Source organism: Oryx dammah, unplaced genomic scaffold (genome assembly GCF_014754425.2).
Source record: "Oryx dammah isolate SB20612 unplaced genomic scaffold, SCBI_Odam_1.1 HiC_scaffold_5, whole genome shotgun sequence".
In the NCBI taxonomy this organism is placed as follows: domain Eukaryota; kingdom Metazoa; phylum Chordata; class Mammalia; order Artiodactyla; family Bovidae; genus Oryx; species Oryx dammah.
The window spans coordinates 71,739,101-71,760,988 of record NW_024070189.1 but is presented as its reverse complement, the minus strand read 5'-3'; the positions used below and the strand labels follow the sequence as shown (position 1 = coordinate 71,760,988).

Sequence of the window (21,888 nt, the reverse complement as noted above, 5' to 3'; positions counted from 1 at the left end):
CATCCAGCCCAGCATTTCGCATGATGTACTCTGCATATAAGTTAAATTAGCAGGGTGACAATATACAGGCTTGACATACTCTTTTCCCAATTTGGAACCAGTCTGTTGTTCCATGTCTGGTTCTAACTGTTGCTTCTTGACCTGCATACAGATTTCTCAGGAGGCAGATAAGATGGTCTGGTATTCCCATCTCTTTAAGAATTTCCACAGTTTGTTGTGATTCCCACAGTCAAAGGCTTTGGCATAGTCAATAAAGCAGAAGTAGATGTTTTTCTGGAACTCTCGCTTTTTCGATGATCCAATGGATATTGGCAATTTGATCTCTGGTTCCTCTGCCTTTTCTAAATCCAACTTGTACATCTGAAAGTTCTTAGTTCATGTACTGTTGAAGCCTGGCTTAGAGAATTTTGAGCATTACTTTGATAGTGTGTGAGATGAGTGCAATTGTGCAGTAGCTTGAACATTCTTTGACATTGCCTTTCTTTGGGATTGGAATGAAAACTGACCTTTTCCAGGCCTGTGGTCACTACTGAGTTTTCCAGATTTGCTGGTGTTTTGAGTGCAACACTTTAACAGCATCATCTTTTAGAATTTGAAATAGCTCAACTGGAATTCCATCACCTCCACTAACTTTGTTCGTAGTAATGCTTCCTAAGGCCCACTTGACTTCACATTTCAGGATGCTTTATTTCCATATTTTTGTTTGATTTGGTTTGGGTTTTTCAGTGTCTGGGTTTTTCAGCAGGTTTCCATGATTTGATGTGCTTGCTTGTTTCCATGGTGTAAATACTTCCATCCCTGCTGATTTCAAGCTGCAACATAGTCCCGATCAGTTTGCAAAATTCCTGAAAAGATGGCAGTTTTCAGTACAACACCCTGGCTCTAACTAAGAAGGAGACTCCACAAAGTTGACTGGGGACCTGTGGGACTTGCTTCCTGGATGTGGAAGGATCCAACAGAGGCCCCCCACATTTCAGAATCTGTGGGGGTTTTCTCTTAGGTGGGTCAGCTGTCTCTAATTTTTTATTTCTGGTTGTTAGGGGAGAGGTCATATTGGTCAGTGCTCTTGGGACTGATTGGGGGAAAGGAGCTGAGGGAGTCACCATTTAGAGTGTGCTCTTTCACTTAACGCCCTCTCTTGGTATGGTGCCCCCATCTCCACCAGGCCAAGGGTCCCTGAATCTAGATCTGTCTGATTCAAACTCCCCAGGAAGCAGCCTCCTTGTGCTCTAGGGTGGGGATGAGGAAGTAATGTTTGGAATCTAATTGCTTCTTGTGCAGCCAGTCTCCTGCCTCCAGGCCACTCCACACCTCTGCTTCTGAGGGTCCTAAGCTTCCATCCTGCAGGCTTGCTGTGGTTTGGAGCTTGTTTCCTGGGCTTCCCTGGTGGTGCAGACAGCAAAGACTCCACCTGCAATGCAGGAGACCTAGGTTCAGTCCCTGGGCTGGGAAGATCCCATGGAGAAGGAAATGGCAGTATTCTTGCCTGGAGAATTCCATGGACAGAGGAGCCTGGCGGGCTCTAGGCCATAGCGTTGAAAAGTGTCAGACATGACTGAGCGGCTTTCACTTCACTGCCTATGCGTCCTTCTTACCCCCATCCTTACTCTGGTGTGAACCATCATTAGCTTGATAAGGTGATCATCTCTCATCAATTCATTCCAATTCTAAACTCTTTACCATCATTTTAGTGGGGTTTCAAGAGGAAGGACAGTGTTGAACTGTCCATGTTTAATAGGAACCTCCCCCCACCACGCCTCACACAACATTTCTTCTCACCCCTCAGATCTCTGCTGACTCTTCACCTCCTCAGAGACTCCACCCAATGTGTTCCCATTATCCACTCCTGCAAAACAAGCCACACCAAGGCTCACTGGCAAACAGCAATAACAGTCATTTATTATGCTGAGGAATCTGCTGTTTGGACAGGGCTCAGCAGGGATGGCTCATGGAGGAGGAGGGACCATTTCGGGGTGGTTCACTTGCATGGCTTGCTTACATAGGTGGGCTTTGCCTGTCAGCTGGAGCTTGAAGGGCCTGTGGGCCAGGCGCTTTGGTTCCTCTCCACATGAACCTTTTCACGGAGCTGCTTGGGATCCCGTACAGCATGGCTGCTGAGTTCCAAGAGTGAGTGTTCCAAGAGGCAGGAAGGGGAAACTCCCAGTATCATGAGACCTGGGTCTGGAAACTGACACAATGGAATAAATATTCTCTTGATCAGTCAGTGAACCTGCCCAGATGTCTTAAGCATAAAACATGTAGATTTTTATTTGTTTAATTGAGATATAGTTGATGTACAATATTGTACGTTTCAGGTATACAACATAGTGATTCATAATCTTTAAAGGTTATATTCCATTTCTAGCTATTACAAAATATTGGCTATATTCCCTGTGTTGTACAATATATCCTTTTAGCTTATTTGTTTCTACCTAGTAGTTTGTACTTAGTCCCCTACCCTTTTCTTGCCCCTCCCCTTCCCTGTCCCTACTGGGAAACACTAGTTTGGTCCTATATCTGTTTCTTTTTTTGTTATGTTCACTACTTTGTTTTATTTTTTAAATTCTATATAAATTCTATATCGTATAGTGTTTGTCTTTCTCTGTCTGACATTTCGTTTAGTACAATACCCTCCAAGTCTACCCATGTTATTGCAAATGGCAAATTTTCATTCTTTTTTATGGATGAATAATATTCCATATACATGCCACATCTTCTTTATTCATTCAGCTACTGTTTTTTTTTTAAATTTTTTTAATGTATGTGCAATTTTTAATATTTATTTTTATTTATTTATTTGGCTGCGCTGGTCTTAGTTGTGACATGTGGGATCTTTAGTTGCAGCATGTGGGATCTAGTTTCCTGACCAGGGATCAAACCCAGACAGCCTGTATTGGGAGCACAGAGTCTTAGCCACTGGACCACCAGGCAAGTCCCTGTTGTTTGTTGATAGACAGGTTGCTTCCATATTTTGGCAATTGTATGTGATACTGCTGTGAACACTGGATTGCATTTATCTTTTTGAATTAGTGTTCATTTTTTCAGATATATCCTCAGGAGTAGAATTTCTGGATCATATGGTAGTATTTTTTAGTTTTTTGGTACTATTTAATGGTACTTTAATGGTACTATTTTTAATTTTTTGAGAAACCTCCATGCTGTACTCCATAATGGCTGCACCAATTTACATTCCCACCAACAGTGTACAAGGGTTCCCTTTTCTCCACATTCTCATAAACATTTGTTATTTGTGTTCTTTTTGATGATAGCTGTTCTGACAGTTGTGAAGTGATACCTCATTGTGGCTTTAATTTGCATTAATCTGAAGATGCTCAATACTGAACATCTTTCTGTGTGCCTGTTGGCCATCTGTATGTCTTCTTTGGAAAAATGTCTCTTCTCATCTTCTGCCCATTCTTTAATTGTTTTTTTTTTTTTTTTATAATAAGTTGTGTGAACTGTTTATGTATTTTGGATACTAAGCCATCATCAGTCACATCATTTACAAATATTTTCTCCTATTCCATACGTTGTCTTTTCTTTTTTGTCAATGGTTTCCTTTTCTGTACAAAAGCTTTTAAGTTTAATTAGGTCCTATTTGTTTATTTTTACTTTTGATTCCTTTACTTTAGGAGACAGATCCAAAAAATATTGCTACAATTTATGTCAAAGAGTGTTCTGCCTATGTTTTTTTATGAGGAGATTTATGATTTCCAGTCTTGCATTTAGGTCTTTAATCCATTTTGAGTTTATTTTATATATACGGTGTGAGAATTTTCTAATTTCATTCTTTCACATGTACCTATCCAATTTTCCCAGTGCTGGTTATTGAACAGACTGTATTTTTCCCATTGTATATTCTTGTGGGACTTTTTTTTCTTGACTGTGCTGCATGGCTTGTGGCAATTTAGTTCGCTGGACAGGAATTGAACCCAGGGCTTTGGCAGTGAAAGCTTGGTGTCCTAACCATTGAACTGCCAAGTAATTTCCTGAGATTTTTAATTTATGCAGATGATGGAGTGATGACCTGGAGAAGCTAAACCCACTGAAGGAAGATTTTATTACTCACTGTCGATGCTGGGCCACATGGGGAAGCCCCAGGGTTAGCCAGGAGGCAGGAGGGGCCAGGATAGAGCAGGGCTCAGATCGCTTACTGCGTTTTCCATGGGAAGGAAGGTGGGAAGGAAGCTGTAGGTTAAGCAGCTGAATAGGCTCAAGATTGGACAGTTTGCCTAATTTTGGCAGCTCATAGCAGTCCCCCTTAGTCATCTAATACCTGGTGCTGGGGAGATTTAAAGCACCAGGAATATTGACTTGGTGTGTGAGAGTTGATAAAGGTGGCAGTTGGGAGAACAGGCTTTGAATTGGTTGGTTTATAAGCAGGCAAATCATTTGTTATCTCTAGGAGTTAGCTAGCCCTGAGATGGGCAAGCAGCCTCTCCCAGATCAGCAAGGCCTCTGAGATGTTAAATCATAAAATACAGAAAAGAAAAACACGATGAATGCACCAGATTCAAGTGGAGCCATTCTCATCTACTGCTAGGAGGAATGTTAGAAAGTCTACAGCCCAATTTATCTGCCAGACCGCCTCAAGTCGCTTCCCTTTACTGTACGCTCACAATGCCCAAAGTCTCTTCCTTCATAGTACTTAGTGCAGTAAACAATTAGACAGTTGCTTGTTTGAAACTGAAAGTGTTAGTCCTCTGACTCTTAGTAACCCAATAGACTGTAGCCCGCCAATCTCGTCTGTCCATGGAATTCTCCAGGCAAGAATACCAGAGTGGGTTGCCATTCCCTTCTCCAGGGGCTCTTCCCAACCCAGGGGCTGAACCCAGGTCTCCTGCATTGCAGGCAAGTTCCTTACCATCTGAGCCAGTAGGAAGCCTTGACTGTTACACTCACCATTGTATACCCAGTGCTGAGAACAAGGTCTGGCACATTGTGGATCTGGGACAGCCAATAAGTATTTGTTAGGGGAATGAATGGATAGGTCAGGGTACTCAGCACATAGTAGGTACACCGGAATGTCAGCATATTTTTTTTTTCACGCAGCTGTGTCAGGTCTCAGTTGTGGCACTTGGGGTCTTCGTTGAGGTCTGTAAGTTCTTTCCTTGTGGTGAATGGGCTCTCTATTGCGGCATGTGGGCTCCAGACTGCATGGGCTCAGTTGCTCCATGGCACGGGGTCTTAGTTCCCCAATCAGAGATTGAACCCATGTGCCCTGCTTTGGAAGGTAGATTCTCTCTCTGTTTCTTTTATGAACTAATTAATTAATGTTTGGCTGCATTGGGTCTTCGTTGCTGCGTGGGCTTTCTCTAGCTGTGGCGAGCAGGGGCTAAGCTTTGTTGCAGTGCACTGGCTTCTCATCATGATAGCTTCTCTTGTTGCGGAACTTGGGCTCTGAAGCACAGGCTCTAGTTCTGACGCATGGACTTAGTTCCTCTGTAACATGTGGGACCCTCCAAGACCAGGGATTGAACCAGTGTCCCCTGCATTGGCAGGTAGATTCTTTACCACTGGACCACTCAGGAAGTCCTGTTAGCAGATATTTAAAATTACCAATGCTATCAATGCCTCAGCAGGTCTGGGCAAAGTGGGGGCAAAGATAACTTTGAGTTAAAGGGGGAAGGCTCAGGCTGGAACTTGATGGCAGGTTGCGGCAAGTCAAGCCCAGAAGAGAGTAGCCAGACTGGAGCCAGGGTCCCTCTGGCCATCTCAGGGCTATTGACTGACAGGGGCTTATGAAGTGACCAAGGCTGGCCAGGGCAGAATATGAGGTGTGCCTTTATTCCTCCATGATAATAAGAAAAAAAAATTGCTGACGTTTTTGGCTCACTTACTTTGAGCCAGGCACAGTGGAAGCCTCCCACAGACCTTGTACTGTAGGTGCTATTATTATTTCCAGTTTACAGATGGGGGAGCTGAGGCCCAGAAAGGTTAAGTTACTTGCCCAAGATTACACTGAATTTGCACCCAAGCTCTCTAGCCTATATGCTTCCCTCTCACACCTGGCCCCCTCTCTCAGGTGTGTTCCACGTCAGGCCACTGGGATTACAGTGATTCACAGGCACACTCATTCATTCAATTCAGAAATGCCCCCTGAGCTTGCTGTGGGCTCATCGCTGGGCTTGGTCCTGGGATCAGAGAGATGACTCAGACCTGGACCTTACCTTCACATCTCTCCCGGTCTGAAAGGGAGAGGCTGATCTGCAGAAAGGTGATGGGCCCTGAGAGCCACAGAGTTCAGGCTGGGATCTGAGCAGCACCTCGTGAGGTCTCTGGGCTGGCACAGGAATTCAGCTCCTCCCTGGAACATTGCAGGAGTGTCCGGAACATAACCTTTCAACTGCTCACCAGGGAGGACCAGGCAGCAAGGAGAGGGCGGGCATTCCAGAAAGAGGACACTTCATAGGCAGAGTAAGGGAAAGCGGGGTGGTCTCCGTAGGGAGCGGTGTGAGGGAGGAAGGCAGGGCATGGTTAGAGAGGAAGCTGGGCAGGGGTGGCGGGGAGGGCAGTGGCGGCAGCACTGGGGTGTGGATGGTCCCTGTGAAGGCTTTTTGTGCAGTTTGGCATTGTAAGGTTTGGAGCAGGCGAGGGAGGTGATTAGAGGAAGTGAGGAGGGATAATTTTGGTTGAGAGGACTGGATTAAAGAGAACGAAGGGAAGGAGCCCTTGAGGAGGGCTGAGCCGGGAGAGAAGGAACCTGCTGTAGGACGCAGAATAAATGGGAGATTTGCAGGAACTGGATTGAATGCAGGGCATGCAGGAGAGGGGGCATCAAGGGTGGTGGAGAAGTGGGTGTCCCTGAGGTGGGAACTCAGGGGAGGGGTGGGCGGTGGGAGGGAGAGGCCTTCTGGTTTCTGCTCAGGGTTCAGCTCTGGAAGCCCTTCTGCCCTCCACGGAGGGCCCATCATACGAGCCCACTGTGGGTCGGGGTCCCTCCCTCTTGGTTCTCCCAGAGCTTTGGAGCCAGGCTCCTCTGGAAAGTGGCAGGCCACTGGCCTCAGCCGCACTGGGGCAGGACAGGGAGCTGCCTGGGACCCAGTTAGGGTGCCTGACAATGACCGTGTTCTTTGGGGTACTTTTATTATTTATTTATTTACTTTTAGGGCTTCCCAAGTGGCCCTAAGGGTAAAGAACCCTCCTGACAATGCAGGAGATGCAAGAGATGTGGGTTTGACCCCTGGGTCGGGAAGATCCCCTGGAGGAGGGCACGGTAACCCACTCCAGTATTCTTGCCTGGAGAATCCCCACGGACAGAGGAGACTGGCAGGCCACAGTCCACGGGGTCACAAAGAGTCAGACAGGACTGAAGTGACTTAGCATATACGCACGCGTTTATTCTTAACTGAAGGATAATTGCTTTACAGTATTGCATTGATTTCTACCAAACATCAGCATGAATCAGCCATAGTTTTGCGCACTTTACAGCTTCAATTTATCTTTGGAAAAGTTCACTTATTCACTTAGCACACAATTCAAAAGGCACAAAAGGCTACACAGTACAATGTCCTGTTTTATGGGATAATTACACAGATGCAGGCATGCGCACACTTTCTTGACAGAGAGCAAGAAACGTCTGTGGAACTGTCTTGCCCTCCCTTGGCTTTGGTGCCCATCATCTTTTGGAATGAAAGAACCTTGGCACTTCAGGCATCTCTTGATGATAGTGAATCCAAGTCCCCCTCTTCCTGGATGAAGGACAGCTTGCAACGTAAGATGACCAAGAAGACTGGGGCAGGCAGGGTCTTCCAAAGGTCCCTGCCCAGCTCTCAGCCAGCAAGAGGAGCACAGAGTCCTTCCCAGACTGACTTGACCAGGCACCCCTTTCTGCTGGGGCGTCTTCCAGGGCTGGGGTTCCTTGGAGCACACTATGAGAAAGGATGCCAAGGCAGCCATTTATTGTGTCAGCAAGTAGGACGAAGGCCCCTGCCCACCCATAGAGTCTCTGGATGGTCCTGGACAAGTCGCTCTCCCTCTCTAGGCCCCTGATTTTGAAGGACACTATTAGCTTGGACACTTCAAATAGGCAGGGCAGCGTAGTGGTTGAGGGAATGGATTCTGGAGTCTACCTGTGTTCAGAGCAGGGTCTTGACACTGACTGTGTGTGGCCTCAGGCAAGCCCCCTCCTCTCTCAGACTTGGTTCTTTAGCAGTCACTTTGTTGTTGTAGGAATAAAATTATGCATCCAGTCTGCCTGGGGCCAGGCCTGCTACACAGTGGGCCCTGAACTCTGGGGTCAAGTTCAGGCTCAGTCTCAGGCTGAAGCTCTAGACCAGGCCCAGCTACCCTGCCCTCCCTCTCATGCCACCCCCACTTCCCCCCGACCCCGGGGCACATCTGGCAAATGGGCAGAATTTGATAGGGGCCTGGGGGAGAACCTTGAGTGATGGTGGTGAGTGGGCCAGGGCTGGACCCATAGACCAGGCTCCACCAGATGAGGGAGGCCTGGGTTCCGGTGCCCCTTTCCTGCTGTCTCTTCCCGCAGGTCCCTCCAGACATGATGGGGTGGCCGTGGCTGTCCTGCCTCTTGCTTCCTGCCCTTGTGGTGTCTGGTAGGTACCTCCCCTCTCCCATCAGCACTAACCAGGGGGCCCTCAGCAGAACCCTCTAGAAGGGCGGGCTGCTGCTCCACCAGCAAAAACCTAGTTCCTAAGGCCCAGCTCTATGCTTGGCTGCCATGGGGAGGCCTGGGGAGGAATCCGGCCCCAGACTGGTGAGCTGGGCTTAAGGCTGGCCACTGGGACTGGGACAGGCTCCCATGGGGGTAGATGGGGTTCAGTCTCTCCAGAGGTGTCCCAATGTCCCCACACCCCATGTCCCTGCAGTGGCAGCCAATACGGCCCCAATGTTCGCGGCCAACATGTCGACAGTGAGCCTGCCTGAAGACCTGCCAGTCGGTGAGTACAAGTTCCTGTGCCCAGATCGTGCCAAGCCCTTATCCATAAGAGGGCCCAGGGGTCCCCTGTGGGCTTGCTCCCCATCTCTGCAGCTCCACAGCACCTCATGGGGCAAAGATGGCCCGAAGGGAGTTTGTTCCAGAAGTTTCTTCTTTTCAGCTTTTTGGTCAAAGACCCTCACACAGCATCAAATAATTAAGACCCACCCCAAGAGAACACCCCTCTTGTTTCCCATCTCTTTCAGGCTTTCTGATTTCCCCAGGGAGAAAGTATCCATTTGGTACCATTATTCTCCTTCTATCTCTCTCACTTGCTCATCTCCCTCCATCCCTTGCTTTTTTTTTTTTTTTTTTTTCCTTAGACCAAGAGCAGACTTGAGGCTCAGCGCCTTTCACGGACACATCTCATCAGAAGTCGACACTTTTGCTTTGCTTTTGTTGTCTTTGTAGAGTTATCTTCCATCTGTGGCGAGTGAGACAGGTTTTCCATGTACAGGAACAATCTAAAGTTCGCTTCTAAAATAAATGTATTTGCATAAAATAATAAGTCAATTAAAAGGAGGGTCATAAATAATGAGACATGGTTGGTAGTAGAGATCTTGGCAGTGCACAGGAGTGAATGACGTTCACAAAGCATTGTTTTGGATGAAGCCACAGGGACTGGATGCCAAATACCCAGCAGGCAGGATGGAGGTTGAAGAAGCTGAAAGAAAGGATAGATGGCTGCATTCACTGGGATATAGGGTCAGCTGTGCAGAAAGTGTTAGTCGCTCAGTCATGTATGACTCTTTGTGATCCACAGACTGCAGACCCCCAGGCTCCTCTGTCCATGGAATTCACCAGGCGAGAATACTGGAGTGGGTAGCCATTCCCTTCTCCAGGGGACCCTCCCAATACAGGCATGGGACCCAGGTCTCCTGCACTGCAGGCAGATTCTTTACTGTCTGAGCCACCAGGGAAGGCCTAGCTGCTCATAACAGACCCCAAATAATAGAAGTGTAAACAAGGCCAAGGTTTACTGTTCTCTTACATCGTCTCCGAGAGCAGTGAGTTCAGGGCTGCTGGAGGGTCTGTTCAGTCAAGCTGGTTCTTGCTCTCTGCTTTGGGTGTCAGGGACCCTCCTTCCATTTCTAGGTTCTGCCTCCCCTGTGGCGTGGACTTCATCCACAGGGTCCCAGATGGCTAGTGCCACACCCTATTCCTGTGAGAACTTGGGGGAGGAAAGGGCCAGGAAGGCTCACTTCTTTCTCCTAAGGACAAGCCTCCAGATTTCACACACGTTGTTTCTGCTCACATCTCATTGGCCAGAACTTAGCTTCATGCCCTAGCTGAAAGGCAACTGGAGAAATGAGGGCTTTTGTTATTTCAGTTACCCATGTGCCCAGCTCAAAATCTGGGGTTCTATTTGTCTAAGAGAAAAAGGGGTTTTGAATACTGGGGAACATTTTAGTCTTTGTTGCAGTGTCAGATATCTAAATCTACCAGATGACACAAGAGATGGCATCAAGAAAGCTGAAATCCAGAGTCTGCCTTGGGGTCCAGAAGCCCAGGTCTGGGTACACGAAGAAAGGGTAGGCGATGGGCTTTGCAGCCACAAGGGCTACATCCATTTGCATGTGGCTGTCAGGACAGCATAAGGGTTATATTAATAAAGATTTAGAGGCCAAGATGAGGGAGGTGATAGTCTCATTAAATCCTGAGATGGCACAATCCTCCCTGGAGGACTGGGCTGAGGTTAAACTATTCAATATAAATGAATGCAACAGAGAAGTAGTATATACGTGTTAATGATATTCTACATACGTTTTCATAGCTGTTTCAGTTCAGTTCAGTCACTCAGTCGTGTCCGACTCTTTGCGACCTCATCAATTGCAGCACGCCAGACCTCCCTGTTCATCACCAGCTCCCGGAGTTCACTCAGATTCATGTCCATTGAGTCAGTGATGCCATCCAGCCATCTCATCCTCTGTCATCCCCTTCTCCTCCTGCCCCCAATCCCTCCCAGCATCAGAGTCTTTTCCAATGAGTCAACTCTTCGCATGAGGTGGCCAAAGTACTGGAGTTTCAGCTTTAGCATCATTCCTTCCAAAGAAATCCCAGGGCTGATCTCCTTCAGAATGGACTGGTTGGATCTCCTTGCATGGATAAACACACACACACAGACACAGACACAGACACACACACCCTTCCAAACAAATGTCAGAAATACATGTAATCCAAATGCCCTCATGATCTCCATTCTCTTGGGTAACCCTTTAAAATCAAGTAGGATCTCAGCCAGACCACATGAGGGTCTTTTTTTAAATATATAATTTACTTATTTATGTGTTTTGGTTGTGCTGGGTCTTTGTAGCTGCATGCAGGCTTTCTCTAGTTGTGGCAAGAGGGGGCTAGTCTTCATTGTGGTGTTCGGGCTTCTCTCTGTGGAGCTTCTCTTGTTGCAGAGCACAGGCTCTGGGCACACAGGCTGCAGTAGTTACAGCAGGCTGGCTCAATAGTTGTGGCTTACAAGCTTAGTTGCTCCGTGGAGTGTGGACTCTTCCCGGACCAAGGATCACACCCGTGTCCCCTGTTGGCAGGCAGATTCTTATCCACTGTACCACCAGGGAAGTCCAAGGGTCTTTTCTTCTGTAACCCCGGGGCCCCCTCTCTGGGCTTTCTTAAACCAAAGGGCAATTTTTTCTTTTCTGAGATGAATTCCATGGCTCTCTAGGGATGAGAAAGCATTTTCAGTCAGGTTTAAAAAACATGTTATTTAGACCTTTTATTTTGAAGTACAGTATATGTAAGTGTACAGGGGAGTACACTGAACTACCACCTGTAACTCACTGCTGGCTCAGACGGTAAAGAATCTGCCCGCAATGCGGGAGACCTAGGTTCGACCCCTGTGTTGGGAAGATTCCCTGGAGGAAGGCATGGCAACCCACCCCAGTATTCTTGCCTGGAGAATCCCCATGGACAGAGGAACCTGACGGGCTACTGTCCATGGGGTTGCAAAGAGTTGGACACGACTGAGCCACTTTCACTTCAACCGCCAGGAACACCTACACCTCAACCCCCTCTCTCTCCTTCTAGTCACTCTCCATCCCGCATAAGACCTGTTTTCCTGACACTAACACTGTTTTATAGTTTAGTTCTGTCAAGCAGACTCTTTTTTTTCCAGACTTTAAAAAATACATTGTATTTTAAATATCAAATTCGAGTTTAGTGACAGAGACCTAATATATGTCTTTTATTTCATAGCTCTTATTATTTGTTACATTTGACTTTTTTCAGGTGGACTTTTAGAAAAGCATTTTCTCCCTGATCCATCTTTCTGTGACCAGGGACACGTGTACAGAGAAAAATTTATACACACCCACTCACCTCCCATATTTCCTTGAGTGTAAGAGCCATATCAGTTTACACCTTGGCATTTCTGAGTCAGGATGTATCTTATATTTGAGATAGTCACTTAACACAGAATGACTCCCCACCCTCATCCCAGCATGCATTAACTTGACCGGGTGTCTCACAGCAGAGGAAACGCATCGTAGACACCAACATTTTCCTAGCCCGATGGTCCTCCTGGAGGAGGGGGGCTGGGTGGGGAGAGACCGAGCTTTCCAAGGAGTTTCTGGAAGAGGCAAGACTGGTCAAAGAAGAGCAGGCTCCAGGTGTGTTGCCCAGACTGTCCCTGAAGGGCCATCGTGGGCAAGAGGGAGCAAGCTGGTTCTCTGGGACACTCAGGCTTCAGGCTGACCCCACCATCACGTCACCATTCTAGCTTTTTTGCCTTTGTGGGCCTCTTCCGTAATTAAAAAGAACAAGATATAATTGACATACAATATGATATTAGCTTCAGGTGTACAACATACTGATATATTTGTATATATTTCAAAATAATTACCCCAATAAGTCTAGCTAATATCTGTTACCACACATAGTTACAGAATATTTTTCCCTTCCTGTGAGAACTTTTAAGACCTACTCTCTCGGCAACTTTCTAATACCAAATACAGTATTATTAATTATAGTCACCGTGCTGTACATTGTATCCCCAGGATTTATTTATTTTATAACTGAAAATTTGTGCCTTTTGACCCTCTTCACCCATTGTTCAGTCTCCTCACCGCACGACTGGGAACCACCAATCTGCTCTCTGAATTAGTGAACTTGGATTTCTGTTTTCAAATCCCAAGTGTGCGTGAGATCATCATACAATATTTGTCTTTCTCTGACTTTTTTCTCTCAGCTGAATGCCCTCTTTAGGTCCACCCATGTTGCAAATGGCAAGATTTCATTCTTTTTTTATGGCTGAAAATATTCCATTTTGTACAAAATGTACAAAATATTCACATGCACACATATATACCACATCTTCTTTATCCATTCATCCATTGATAGACATCCATTGATGTCTTGGCCCTCCTAATTTTAAAAGAAGTTAAATGTACCTGCGGGCTTCGTGGGCAGCTTGGACAGGCCAGCCTTGAGCTAGGTGGCCATGGACCCTGGGCATTCCCTGTCCCGTCTGCAGGTGCTGAGGCCTTCTGGTTGGTAGCTCGGGACCAAGACAACGACGAGCTGGAATATGGAATTAGTGGCTCCAATGCCTACTTCTTTAGCGTCACCTCCAATACTGGGGAAGTGAAGCTGGCCAGCGTTCTGGACTATGAGGTAAAGGAAAACAGCTTGAGCAGGCCTTGTGAGGGGCAGGGTGGTGGGCAGGGCCCTGGTGGATACCCAAACAGGGCTCACCTTTGTGCCTGTCTCTCTGCCCACTGCAGACACTCTACTGGTTCTCCATCACCATCTCCGTGAGCGACAGTTACAACAACCGAGTGAGTCAGCAGGGGGAGGGAAGGGTGATGGTTCCAGGATCAGAGGACAGGGGCCTGGGGGTCCACGGCTAGTGGTGTCCCGACCCCAGACAAGCAGAGCGAACCTCAGTTAACAAAAAACAAATTGAATGTTTATTTTGATCAAAATTATACTTGTCCATTTTTCATCATACAGTATTACCAAGATTTTAGTATTTACTATTAATTTGTTTTAATTATATGCATATGTGTATATATATTTATGATGCATCTATTTTGCATATCGACTGTTTGTAGATATACTGTTTGTATATTTGTATATCTACTGTTTTCATGAATTGCATTAGTAATTCATATTAATATGTGTATTAATAAGAAAACAGATGCCAAATAACTCCCTACCTTCTCTCCACTGAGATCATCATCATCAACTCCTTTGACTAATGGGCTGGTCTCAGTGTTCATGTTTCTTAATAACATGCTTATACAGCTACATCTGTGTCTGTGAAAGTTGAGGGTTTTCTCTTTATGACCTATTCCTTAAAACCTATGCATTAAAAGATGACTTGGATATTCATAAATACTTTCTCTCTGTAAGAGAGATACTTTCTCTCTGTGATACTTCCCAACCCACTCCCAACTAAAGTATCCACCATCACTGTGTTTTTTATCCCTTGCTAAGCACTGGCATACATATATGCATCCATGGCAGAAAGATTGTGGTTTTCGGTGTATTTTCTTAAACCCGAATGGAATCCTACTGCCTTTATGGTCTTGCACTGACTTGTCCACTCAACAATCGGCTTTGGAGCCTTTCTGAATCTGCACACAAGCCTCCCATTTCCTGTATGTCTATGGCCCAGTGTGGGGACCTACTATGGTGCTTAGATGGTCTCCTCAGCACTTAGGTTGTTCACAGCTTTATTTTGTGGCTAACAAAGCTAAAAGGAAGATTCTTGTAATAAGTCTGCTATGTTTTAGATTTCTTAAATGACCTAAGGCACTCTCCAGTGGTTCAGCAAACATGTGGAAAGAGAGAGAGAGAAACTAAATAAGGGGTAAATCTGCATGAAGAGTATCAGGAGTTCTTTGTTCTGTACTTGCAACTTTTCTGGCATTTGAAATGGTATCAAATAAAGAGTCAACCCAGACACTGCCTGACTGTTCTCCTGAGACGCTATGTCAACTTGCATTCCTGTCCAGGCACTCCTGAATTTGTTTTCTCAAACTCCCACGTTTTCTGGCTCACCTGGGCTTGCTTCTCACTTGCAGGTGCAGAGGGAAATGCAGGTGATTGTAGAGGACAGAAATGACAATGCTCCTGTTTTCCAGAGCATAAGCTTCTCCACCAACGTCAGTGAGGTAACATCTACCTTACCAGGGTGGGTGTATAGAATGCAGACATCCCACAAATCTGCTCAGAGTGGAAAGGACCGGAGACAGTCAGCAGGTCATCCAGGATTGGGAAGAGTGCCTCCTAGAAAGGGCAGCTGCAGGAACCAAATTCAGGGGGTTGCGTGTAACCCCATGTACAATAGTTACAAGCAACATTTTTCAATCCATCACACTGGATTGGAGTCCTTTAAGTTATGATCATCCCAGGTGGAGAGGAAGAAATTGATTTTCTCATGTGTCTGGACATGTGAATGGTCTATCTGGCTTCAAACATGGCTGGATCTAGGCACTCAAGCCAGTCATCAAGAAGAGACTTCTCTCCACCTTGCACCTCTATGACTCTTGTTGCCTTCATCCTGGGCTTGGGGGAGAAGTTCTCTCTCGTGATGATGAAAGTGCCCCCAGCAGCTCCAGGCTCACATCCCACTGGCTTTGAATTGCAACACAGACTGTCTCTTTCCCAGTGGTCCCAACCCACACCCCAGGGCTGACTCTCATTGACCCGTTTTGGGTCACGTGCACATGCCAGCATTGTTTGCTGGGCTTCCCAGGTGGCTCTAGTGGTAAAGAATCCACCTGCAATGCAGGAGATATAAGAGACCCAGGGTTGATCCCTGGGTCGGGAAGATCCCCTGGAGAAGGAAATGGTAACCCACTCTAGTACTCTGGCCTGGAAAATCCTGTGGACAGAGGAGCCTGATGGGCTACAGTCCATGGGGTCACAAGGAGTCAGACACGACTGAAGCGACCTGGCATGCATGCATGCCCATCAGTTGAGGGGTGTGGAATGCTCCAGTTGTCAAAGTCGGCATCATGGGCCTTCCCCTTTAGCAAGGGTGACAGCCTGACTTGAACTGCATGGGCAGGGAGGAGGTTCTCCAGTGGTCCACAAGCAGGAAACACACCACTCTTGAGTCTTCGTTACTACACGGATTCAAAGACCTGAGAGGTGTGCCCTACCCCCCAGGCCAGACAAGAGGCTGGTGAGGTCCAGACAGACCTTCAACACGCTCTGATCCTCTGATTGAATGCCTACTATGTGTCTGGCACTGTCCTTGGTGCTGAAGATATCTGGAGTTGATAGACTTGGTTGCCACTCTCAGTAGCTCACATTGTAGTGAAGATCACAGACACTAATGAACAAAACATTAAACAGCTAGGATTATTTCAGAGGGTATTGTGCTCAGTGAAGAGCATAATGGGCTGCTTACAGGTTGAGCCAGTCAGGAAAGTCTTCTCTGGGTGGGTGACATCTGAGCAGAACTAAATGTCAAGGAGCCTGCCTGGGCTGCTTCAGGAAAAGGATTTTCCAGGTAGGGAATAGCAACTGCTCTGAGGTGTGAATCAGCCTGGAGAGTTGTAGGCATAGCAAGAAAGCAGCTGTGGAAGGAGGGTGGAGTGTGAGGAACAGGTGAGGTCAGAGAGGTGGGCCCGACCCTAGAGGTCCATGGAGGCAGTCTGGACTATATTCTGAGTGGAATGGGGAAACCACTGGTGGATTTTGAGCATGAGAGTGATGTGGTCTGGTTCAGGATTTTCAGAGATCTCTCTGGCTCCCTTGTGGAATTAGTGAGTGTGTGGACAGGTCCTGGGGCAAAGGCATCCAAAAGAAACTTTCAGCTCTGAAGAGTACTGTCTGCAACCTGGGCTGGAGGCTACAGAGAACCCACAGGGAAGTTTAAGCAGGGGAGTGGCAAAACCTGAGTTCTGGAATGATCATTTATACTGGCCCTGAGGGGCTCAGCAAATCAGAAGTTAGTTCATGTGGTGAGGGGTTTGCATCGGAGAGAGGAGAAGGGGGAACTCTGCTTCCTGCCGATGTCCAGATGCCCCCAGAGGCCCAGCCCAAGGGAAGAAAAGGGGGCCACCTGTGGAACACTGGGCTTCAGGTTCTGGAAGGTCTGTCACTGTCCCCGTGGTAGGGCTGTGGGCCCTGGAACTCCAGGTTGGAGCACGTGCTTGGGCAAGGAGAAAATGGATTGGAACTCAGAGCTGATAAAACCTTCTGTTATAGACGGGCTTCCCCGGTGGCTCAGAGGTTAAAGCGTCTGCCCGCAGTGCGGGAGACCTGGGTTCAATCCCTGGGTCGGGAAGATCCCCTGGAGAAGGAAATGGCAACCCACTCCAGTATTCTTGCCTGGAGAATCCCATGGACGGAGGAGCCTGGTGGCCTCAGTCCACGGGGTTGCAAAGAGTTGGACACGACGGAGAGACTTCACTTTCACCTTCTTTTGTTACAGACCCTGCCGGTGGGCTCCGTGGTGTTATCTGTGCTGGCCACGGACAAAGACACAGGCTCGTCCGGCGCCGTGGTATACTCCATAGAAAAGGTGAGTGTGTATGGTCCACGTGGGAGTGTGGGCGCTGCCGCTCCTCGTGGCCACCAGGGGGCAGCATCTCCCACACAACCTGCAGGGATCTTGCAAACCAGGAGCTCTGCCGTGGCCCAGCCCTGGTCCCCACACCATCCTTTGGCCCCCTCTGGCCCCATCTGGTCAGTCGCCTAAGAAGGGTACCTGCTGAAGACCGAACCCTTCTCCCCACCCTCTCACCCGGAGTGCTGAGGCAGTATCTCGCCCATTTCCCAGAGGCAGAAACTGAGTATCAGAGAGGTTATGTGACCTGGTGAGGTCAAGAGCAGAGCCAGGATTCGAGCCCAGGCCTCTGAGAGCAGGTCCTGGGGGCAGAGCCATCCTGGGGCAGCCTGGCCTGACTGTGCTATGCCTCAGGTCATTCCTGCCACGGAGGGCAGTGAGTACCTCTTCAGCATCCTACCCAATGGTTCCATCATCCTCAATGGCAGCCTCAACTACAACAGCAAGAGTTCCTTCTACCAGCTGGAGCTGAAGGCCTGTGTGAGTGGGGGCGCTGGAGGGGGCTGGGGGCACGGGGACCCGAGACCCAGATTCATGGAGCCCGTCTCCCTGCAGGACTCAGGCGGCCTGTACAAAAATCACACCGTCTTCCAGTGCTCCTCATCTGTCTTCGTGTCCATCTCTGTCATTGACAAGCCAGACCTGGACCCCCAGTTTGTTAGGGAGTTTTACTCAGCCTCCGTGGCTGAGGATACACCCCAGGTATGCTGGGCACCTGGGGGAGGGCCTAGGGGAGCTGAGAGGTAGGGAAAGGGTCTGGCTACCAACTGTGCCTCCCTGCAGGGAACCTCGGTGCTGAAGGTGGAGGCCATGGATGGTGACAGAGGCATCAATGACCCTGTGACCTACAGCATCTCCAGTGAGAACGGGGTGTCCCCAGGCTGGCGCTGGGCAAGGGAAGGGGTGGGGGCTCCGTCAGAGCCACTGGAAGGAGCTACTCCTGCTGCCTCTTCCCAGATTCCACAAGGCCTGGCTGGTTTGATATTGGCAAGCAAGATGGGGTGATCACAGTCAACAGTCCCCTGGACAGAGAGCAACTGCTGGAGGAGGATGAGGAAGTACAAGTGCAGGTCACGGTGAGTGAGGGGGCCACTGCCTTCTTTGCACCCCCACCCTCTGCACCCTCACTCTCTGCACCCCCACTTTGATCTTTGATCTCAGCTCTTTTGGGATGCTGGTTCTCTGACCTCTGCCTTCCGGCTTCAACTCTGCTCTCAGGCCACCGAGATGCACCCCAACATCCACGGGCAGGAGGCCAAGGCGAGCATATGGGTCACACTGAGAGTGACAGATGTCAATGACCACGTACCTGAGTTTTACAACTGCAGCCTCCAAGACTGCGCCTTCACTCCCGACGAGACTCAAGTCAACTTCACTGGCTACGTGGATGAGCACGCCTCCACACGCATCCCCATTGAGGACCTCGCCATGGTGGTCTATGACCCAGACAAGGCAGGCGCACCCAGATCATAGGCAGGGTGGGCGGAAGTGATGATGGGGGGTCCCTGGGGAGGGGGGGTGGCGAGTGGCCAGCAGAGCACCGACTGTGGTACACAGTGTCGCAGTGAGCGACAGCGGTGCCGAACACAGGTGGTGGTGACGATCAGAGCTTGGGTGACATTGGAACTGCTGAGTGATGCTGAGCTGGTGGGAGGTCTTGTGTTCAGGGCGGAGCTCAGTGGTGGGGAGTAGAAAGGCAGGATGGCTGGGTAATGTTGAGTGGAATGTCACTTCGGTGGTGTTGTGTAGAGGGTCGTGATGGGTAGATGGTGAAGCTGAGGGGAGCTGGCATTGGATATTGGGGATGTGGGAGGTGTTGAGCACAGACGCTTCTAAATGGGTGTCAGATTGGAAGGTATTCTTGAGAGAGGTTGGTACTGAGTGGTGGATGATTTGGGTAGTACTGAACGCTGAATAACAACAGTGGTAGTGACAATGAGTTGATACAAAATGTTGAGCGGAGGATGATTTGGGGTGGTGGTGGTGGTTGGGTGGTGTGTGGAGTTTATGGTCGGCATTAAGTGGAGAGGCTATAGAGTAGAAGGGGCGTGTGTGTGATGGGCCGATGTTGGGCACTGATGGTGTTTGGGGTTGGAGTGCATGGTGGAGGGTGGCTGGTATGGAAGACTCAAAGGGAGTGAGCGGTGTGTGTCCAGGCTCTGCAGCCCAGGCTGGGGCCCACAGTGCCTCCGGGAAGTCTTCTGATGAGCCCACGTCTACAGGAATGACCAGTCCACCCTCTCTGTGGCCAGGGATTGGGAGAAAGACGCAGGTGGGTACACTGCAGGACTGGGGTCCCTACTTACAGCCCACCTCTACAGGGCAACAACGGCACCTTCCTGCTGACCTTGGGGGGCCCAGATGCCGAAGCCTTCAGCGTCTCCCCGTGGCGGGCGGTGGGCTCAGTGGATGTGCAGGTGCTGGTGAGGGAGCCGTCGCTGGTGGACTACGAGAGGCAGTCCGCGATGCTCGTGAAGGTGAGCGGCGCTTGGCGGCCCAGGGGGAGCCAGCCAGGGGCGCCCCCGTGCCCACGCCGCTGCCTCTGCCTCTGTGCTTAGGTCACAGCCACCGACTCTGTCAGCGGGAACGCCTCTGTCGCCTCGGTGACCATCCACCTTCGAGACACCAATGACCACAGGCCCACGTTCCCCCTCAGCACGTACAACCTCAGCGTCTCTGAGCACAGTGCTGTCGGCTATGTGGTCACCGACAGCATCCATGTGGGTGACAGGGGACAGGGCTGGACTGGGCTGGGAGAGACGTGGAGATGGGCAGGCCTGGGGCTGTCCCTGCCAGAGTCTCTGCGTCATCTGGGGTCTTTGGATCCCAGCAAGTGTGCATGTACATGTGAGTGTGCGAGGGTGAGCGTGTCAGTCTGAGTGCGTCAGGGGCTTCTCCCTTCGGCTCAGGAAGCAAGCCTGCCCTGTCCTCATCAATTGCACGGTCGGCAGTGAGGGCATGGCTTCCGCTCAGTATCCCATTACCTGTCTCTCTGCCTCACAGGCCTCCGATCCCGACACAGGAGAGGGGGGCCGCGTCACCTACAGCCTGCTTCCAGGGAACGGGTAACGTCTCTGATGGGAGCGGGGCAGGTGGTAAGGAGGACCCATGTCCACCTCTATACCTCACAGTGGGGCTAGAGGAGCCAGATAAAATATAGGGTACCCAGTTACATTTCAATTTCAGATAAATAAATTATTCATTTTTTTGGTTGTATAAGTAGGTTGCAAATATTCCACGGGACGTCCTAAAATACGTTTCATTGTTTATCTGAAATTCCAATTGAAGTGGGCATCCCGTATCTTTTTTTGCTCCATCTGGCCGCAGGGCAGACATCTTTGCAGTGGACCCAGACTCGGGGAAGGTGACGGTGAGAAACAGCGAGCTGCTGGACCGGGAGAAGCAGGCCGTGTACTACCTCACGCTGCAGGCCACGGACGGCGGGAACCTGTCGTCCTCGACCATGCTACAGATCCACGTGCTAGACATCAATGATAACAGTCCTGTGGTCAGCGGCTCCTACAACATCTTTGTCCAGGAGGAGGAGGGAAATGTCTCCGTGACCATCCAGGTACGCGCTGGCCTGAAACTAGTAGGGGGTGGAGGGAACAGGCCCAGGGCACCAAGCCTGGCTCTGTTGTCATGCTGGCCCTGTGCTGGAATCTGGGCTCTGCTGTATGGCCCTGAGAAAGTCACTCAGTCTCTCTGGGCCTCCATTTCTTCTTTGGAAAATAAGGTCAATCATAGAACTTATTCCCAGGGTCATAAAGGATATAAAGTGCCGGCTAGCACAGAGCGAGCCCTCAAAAACCACACTGCTCTTTAAAATGCAGGTCCCGGCCTCACTCCATAAAGGATTTGAGAGGCTTAGATTTAAAAGTATCATAAAAGAAATGAAGAAAAAGAGAAAATAAACACAAATCCTGTCCAACTCTATGTGACCCCATGGACTGTAGCCTGCCAGGCTCCTCTATCCATGGAATTCTCCAGGAAAGAATACTGGAGTGGGTTGCCATTCCCTTCTCCATGGGATCTTCCTGACCCAGGGATTGAACCCAGGTCTCCTACATCACAGGGAGATTCTTTACCATCTGAGCCACCAGGCAGTGTAAGCACAAAGGTAGGGTTAAACCCGAAGCCATACAATTGCTAGGAGAGGGCTGAAAACTCAGTTCTGAGCTTCATAATGGCCAGAGCAAAAATGGGAATGAGACCAGTGGCCAGGTTCTCAGAGATGAGGAGATAAGAGCCAACTGTTGGCTCCAGAGGAAGGCTGGGGAGAAGCCCCTGCACTGAATCATCTGTAAGGAGGTCTTGTGAGGAGCAGGAAACAAAATCTTCAGAATGACAACCACGTGGCCACGGGCCCTCCCGTCTTTCTGGGGCTTGTGGTTTCCTGATCTCTTGATAACCTTAT

The 21,888-nt window shown here is 49.1% G+C and overlaps 1 protein-coding gene across 1 annotated transcript in view; it reads left to right on the top strand.

Moving 5' to 3' along the window:
• Positions 1-21,888, top strand: part of CDHR2 (cadherin related family member 2) — a 46,025-nt gene that overhangs the window by 6,769 nt on the left and 17,368 nt on the right. The window contains exons 2-16 of the mRNA XM_040240498.1: positions 8,489-8,555; positions 8,829-8,900; positions 13,419-13,558; positions 13,669-13,711; positions 14,966-15,063; positions 17,337-17,426; positions 17,826-17,951; positions 18,027-18,173; positions 18,255-18,330; positions 18,429-18,547; positions 18,690-18,923; positions 19,793-19,948; positions 20,030-20,191; positions 20,475-20,536; positions 20,799-21,042. Of these exons, the coding sequence (XP_040096432.1) occupies positions 8,501-8,555; positions 8,829-8,900; positions 13,419-13,558; positions 13,669-13,711; positions 14,966-15,063; positions 17,337-17,426; positions 17,826-17,951; positions 18,027-18,173; positions 18,255-18,330; positions 18,429-18,547; positions 18,690-18,923; positions 19,793-19,948; positions 20,030-20,191; positions 20,475-20,536; positions 20,799-21,042 (1,824 nt within the window). The 5' untranslated portion in view covers positions 8,489-8,500. The remainder of the gene's footprint in view (positions 1-8,488; positions 8,556-8,828; positions 8,901-13,418; positions 13,559-13,668; positions 13,712-14,965; positions 15,064-17,336; positions 17,427-17,825; positions 17,952-18,026; positions 18,174-18,254; positions 18,331-18,428; positions 18,548-18,689; positions 18,924-19,792; positions 19,949-20,029; positions 20,192-20,474; positions 20,537-20,798; positions 21,043-21,888) is intronic.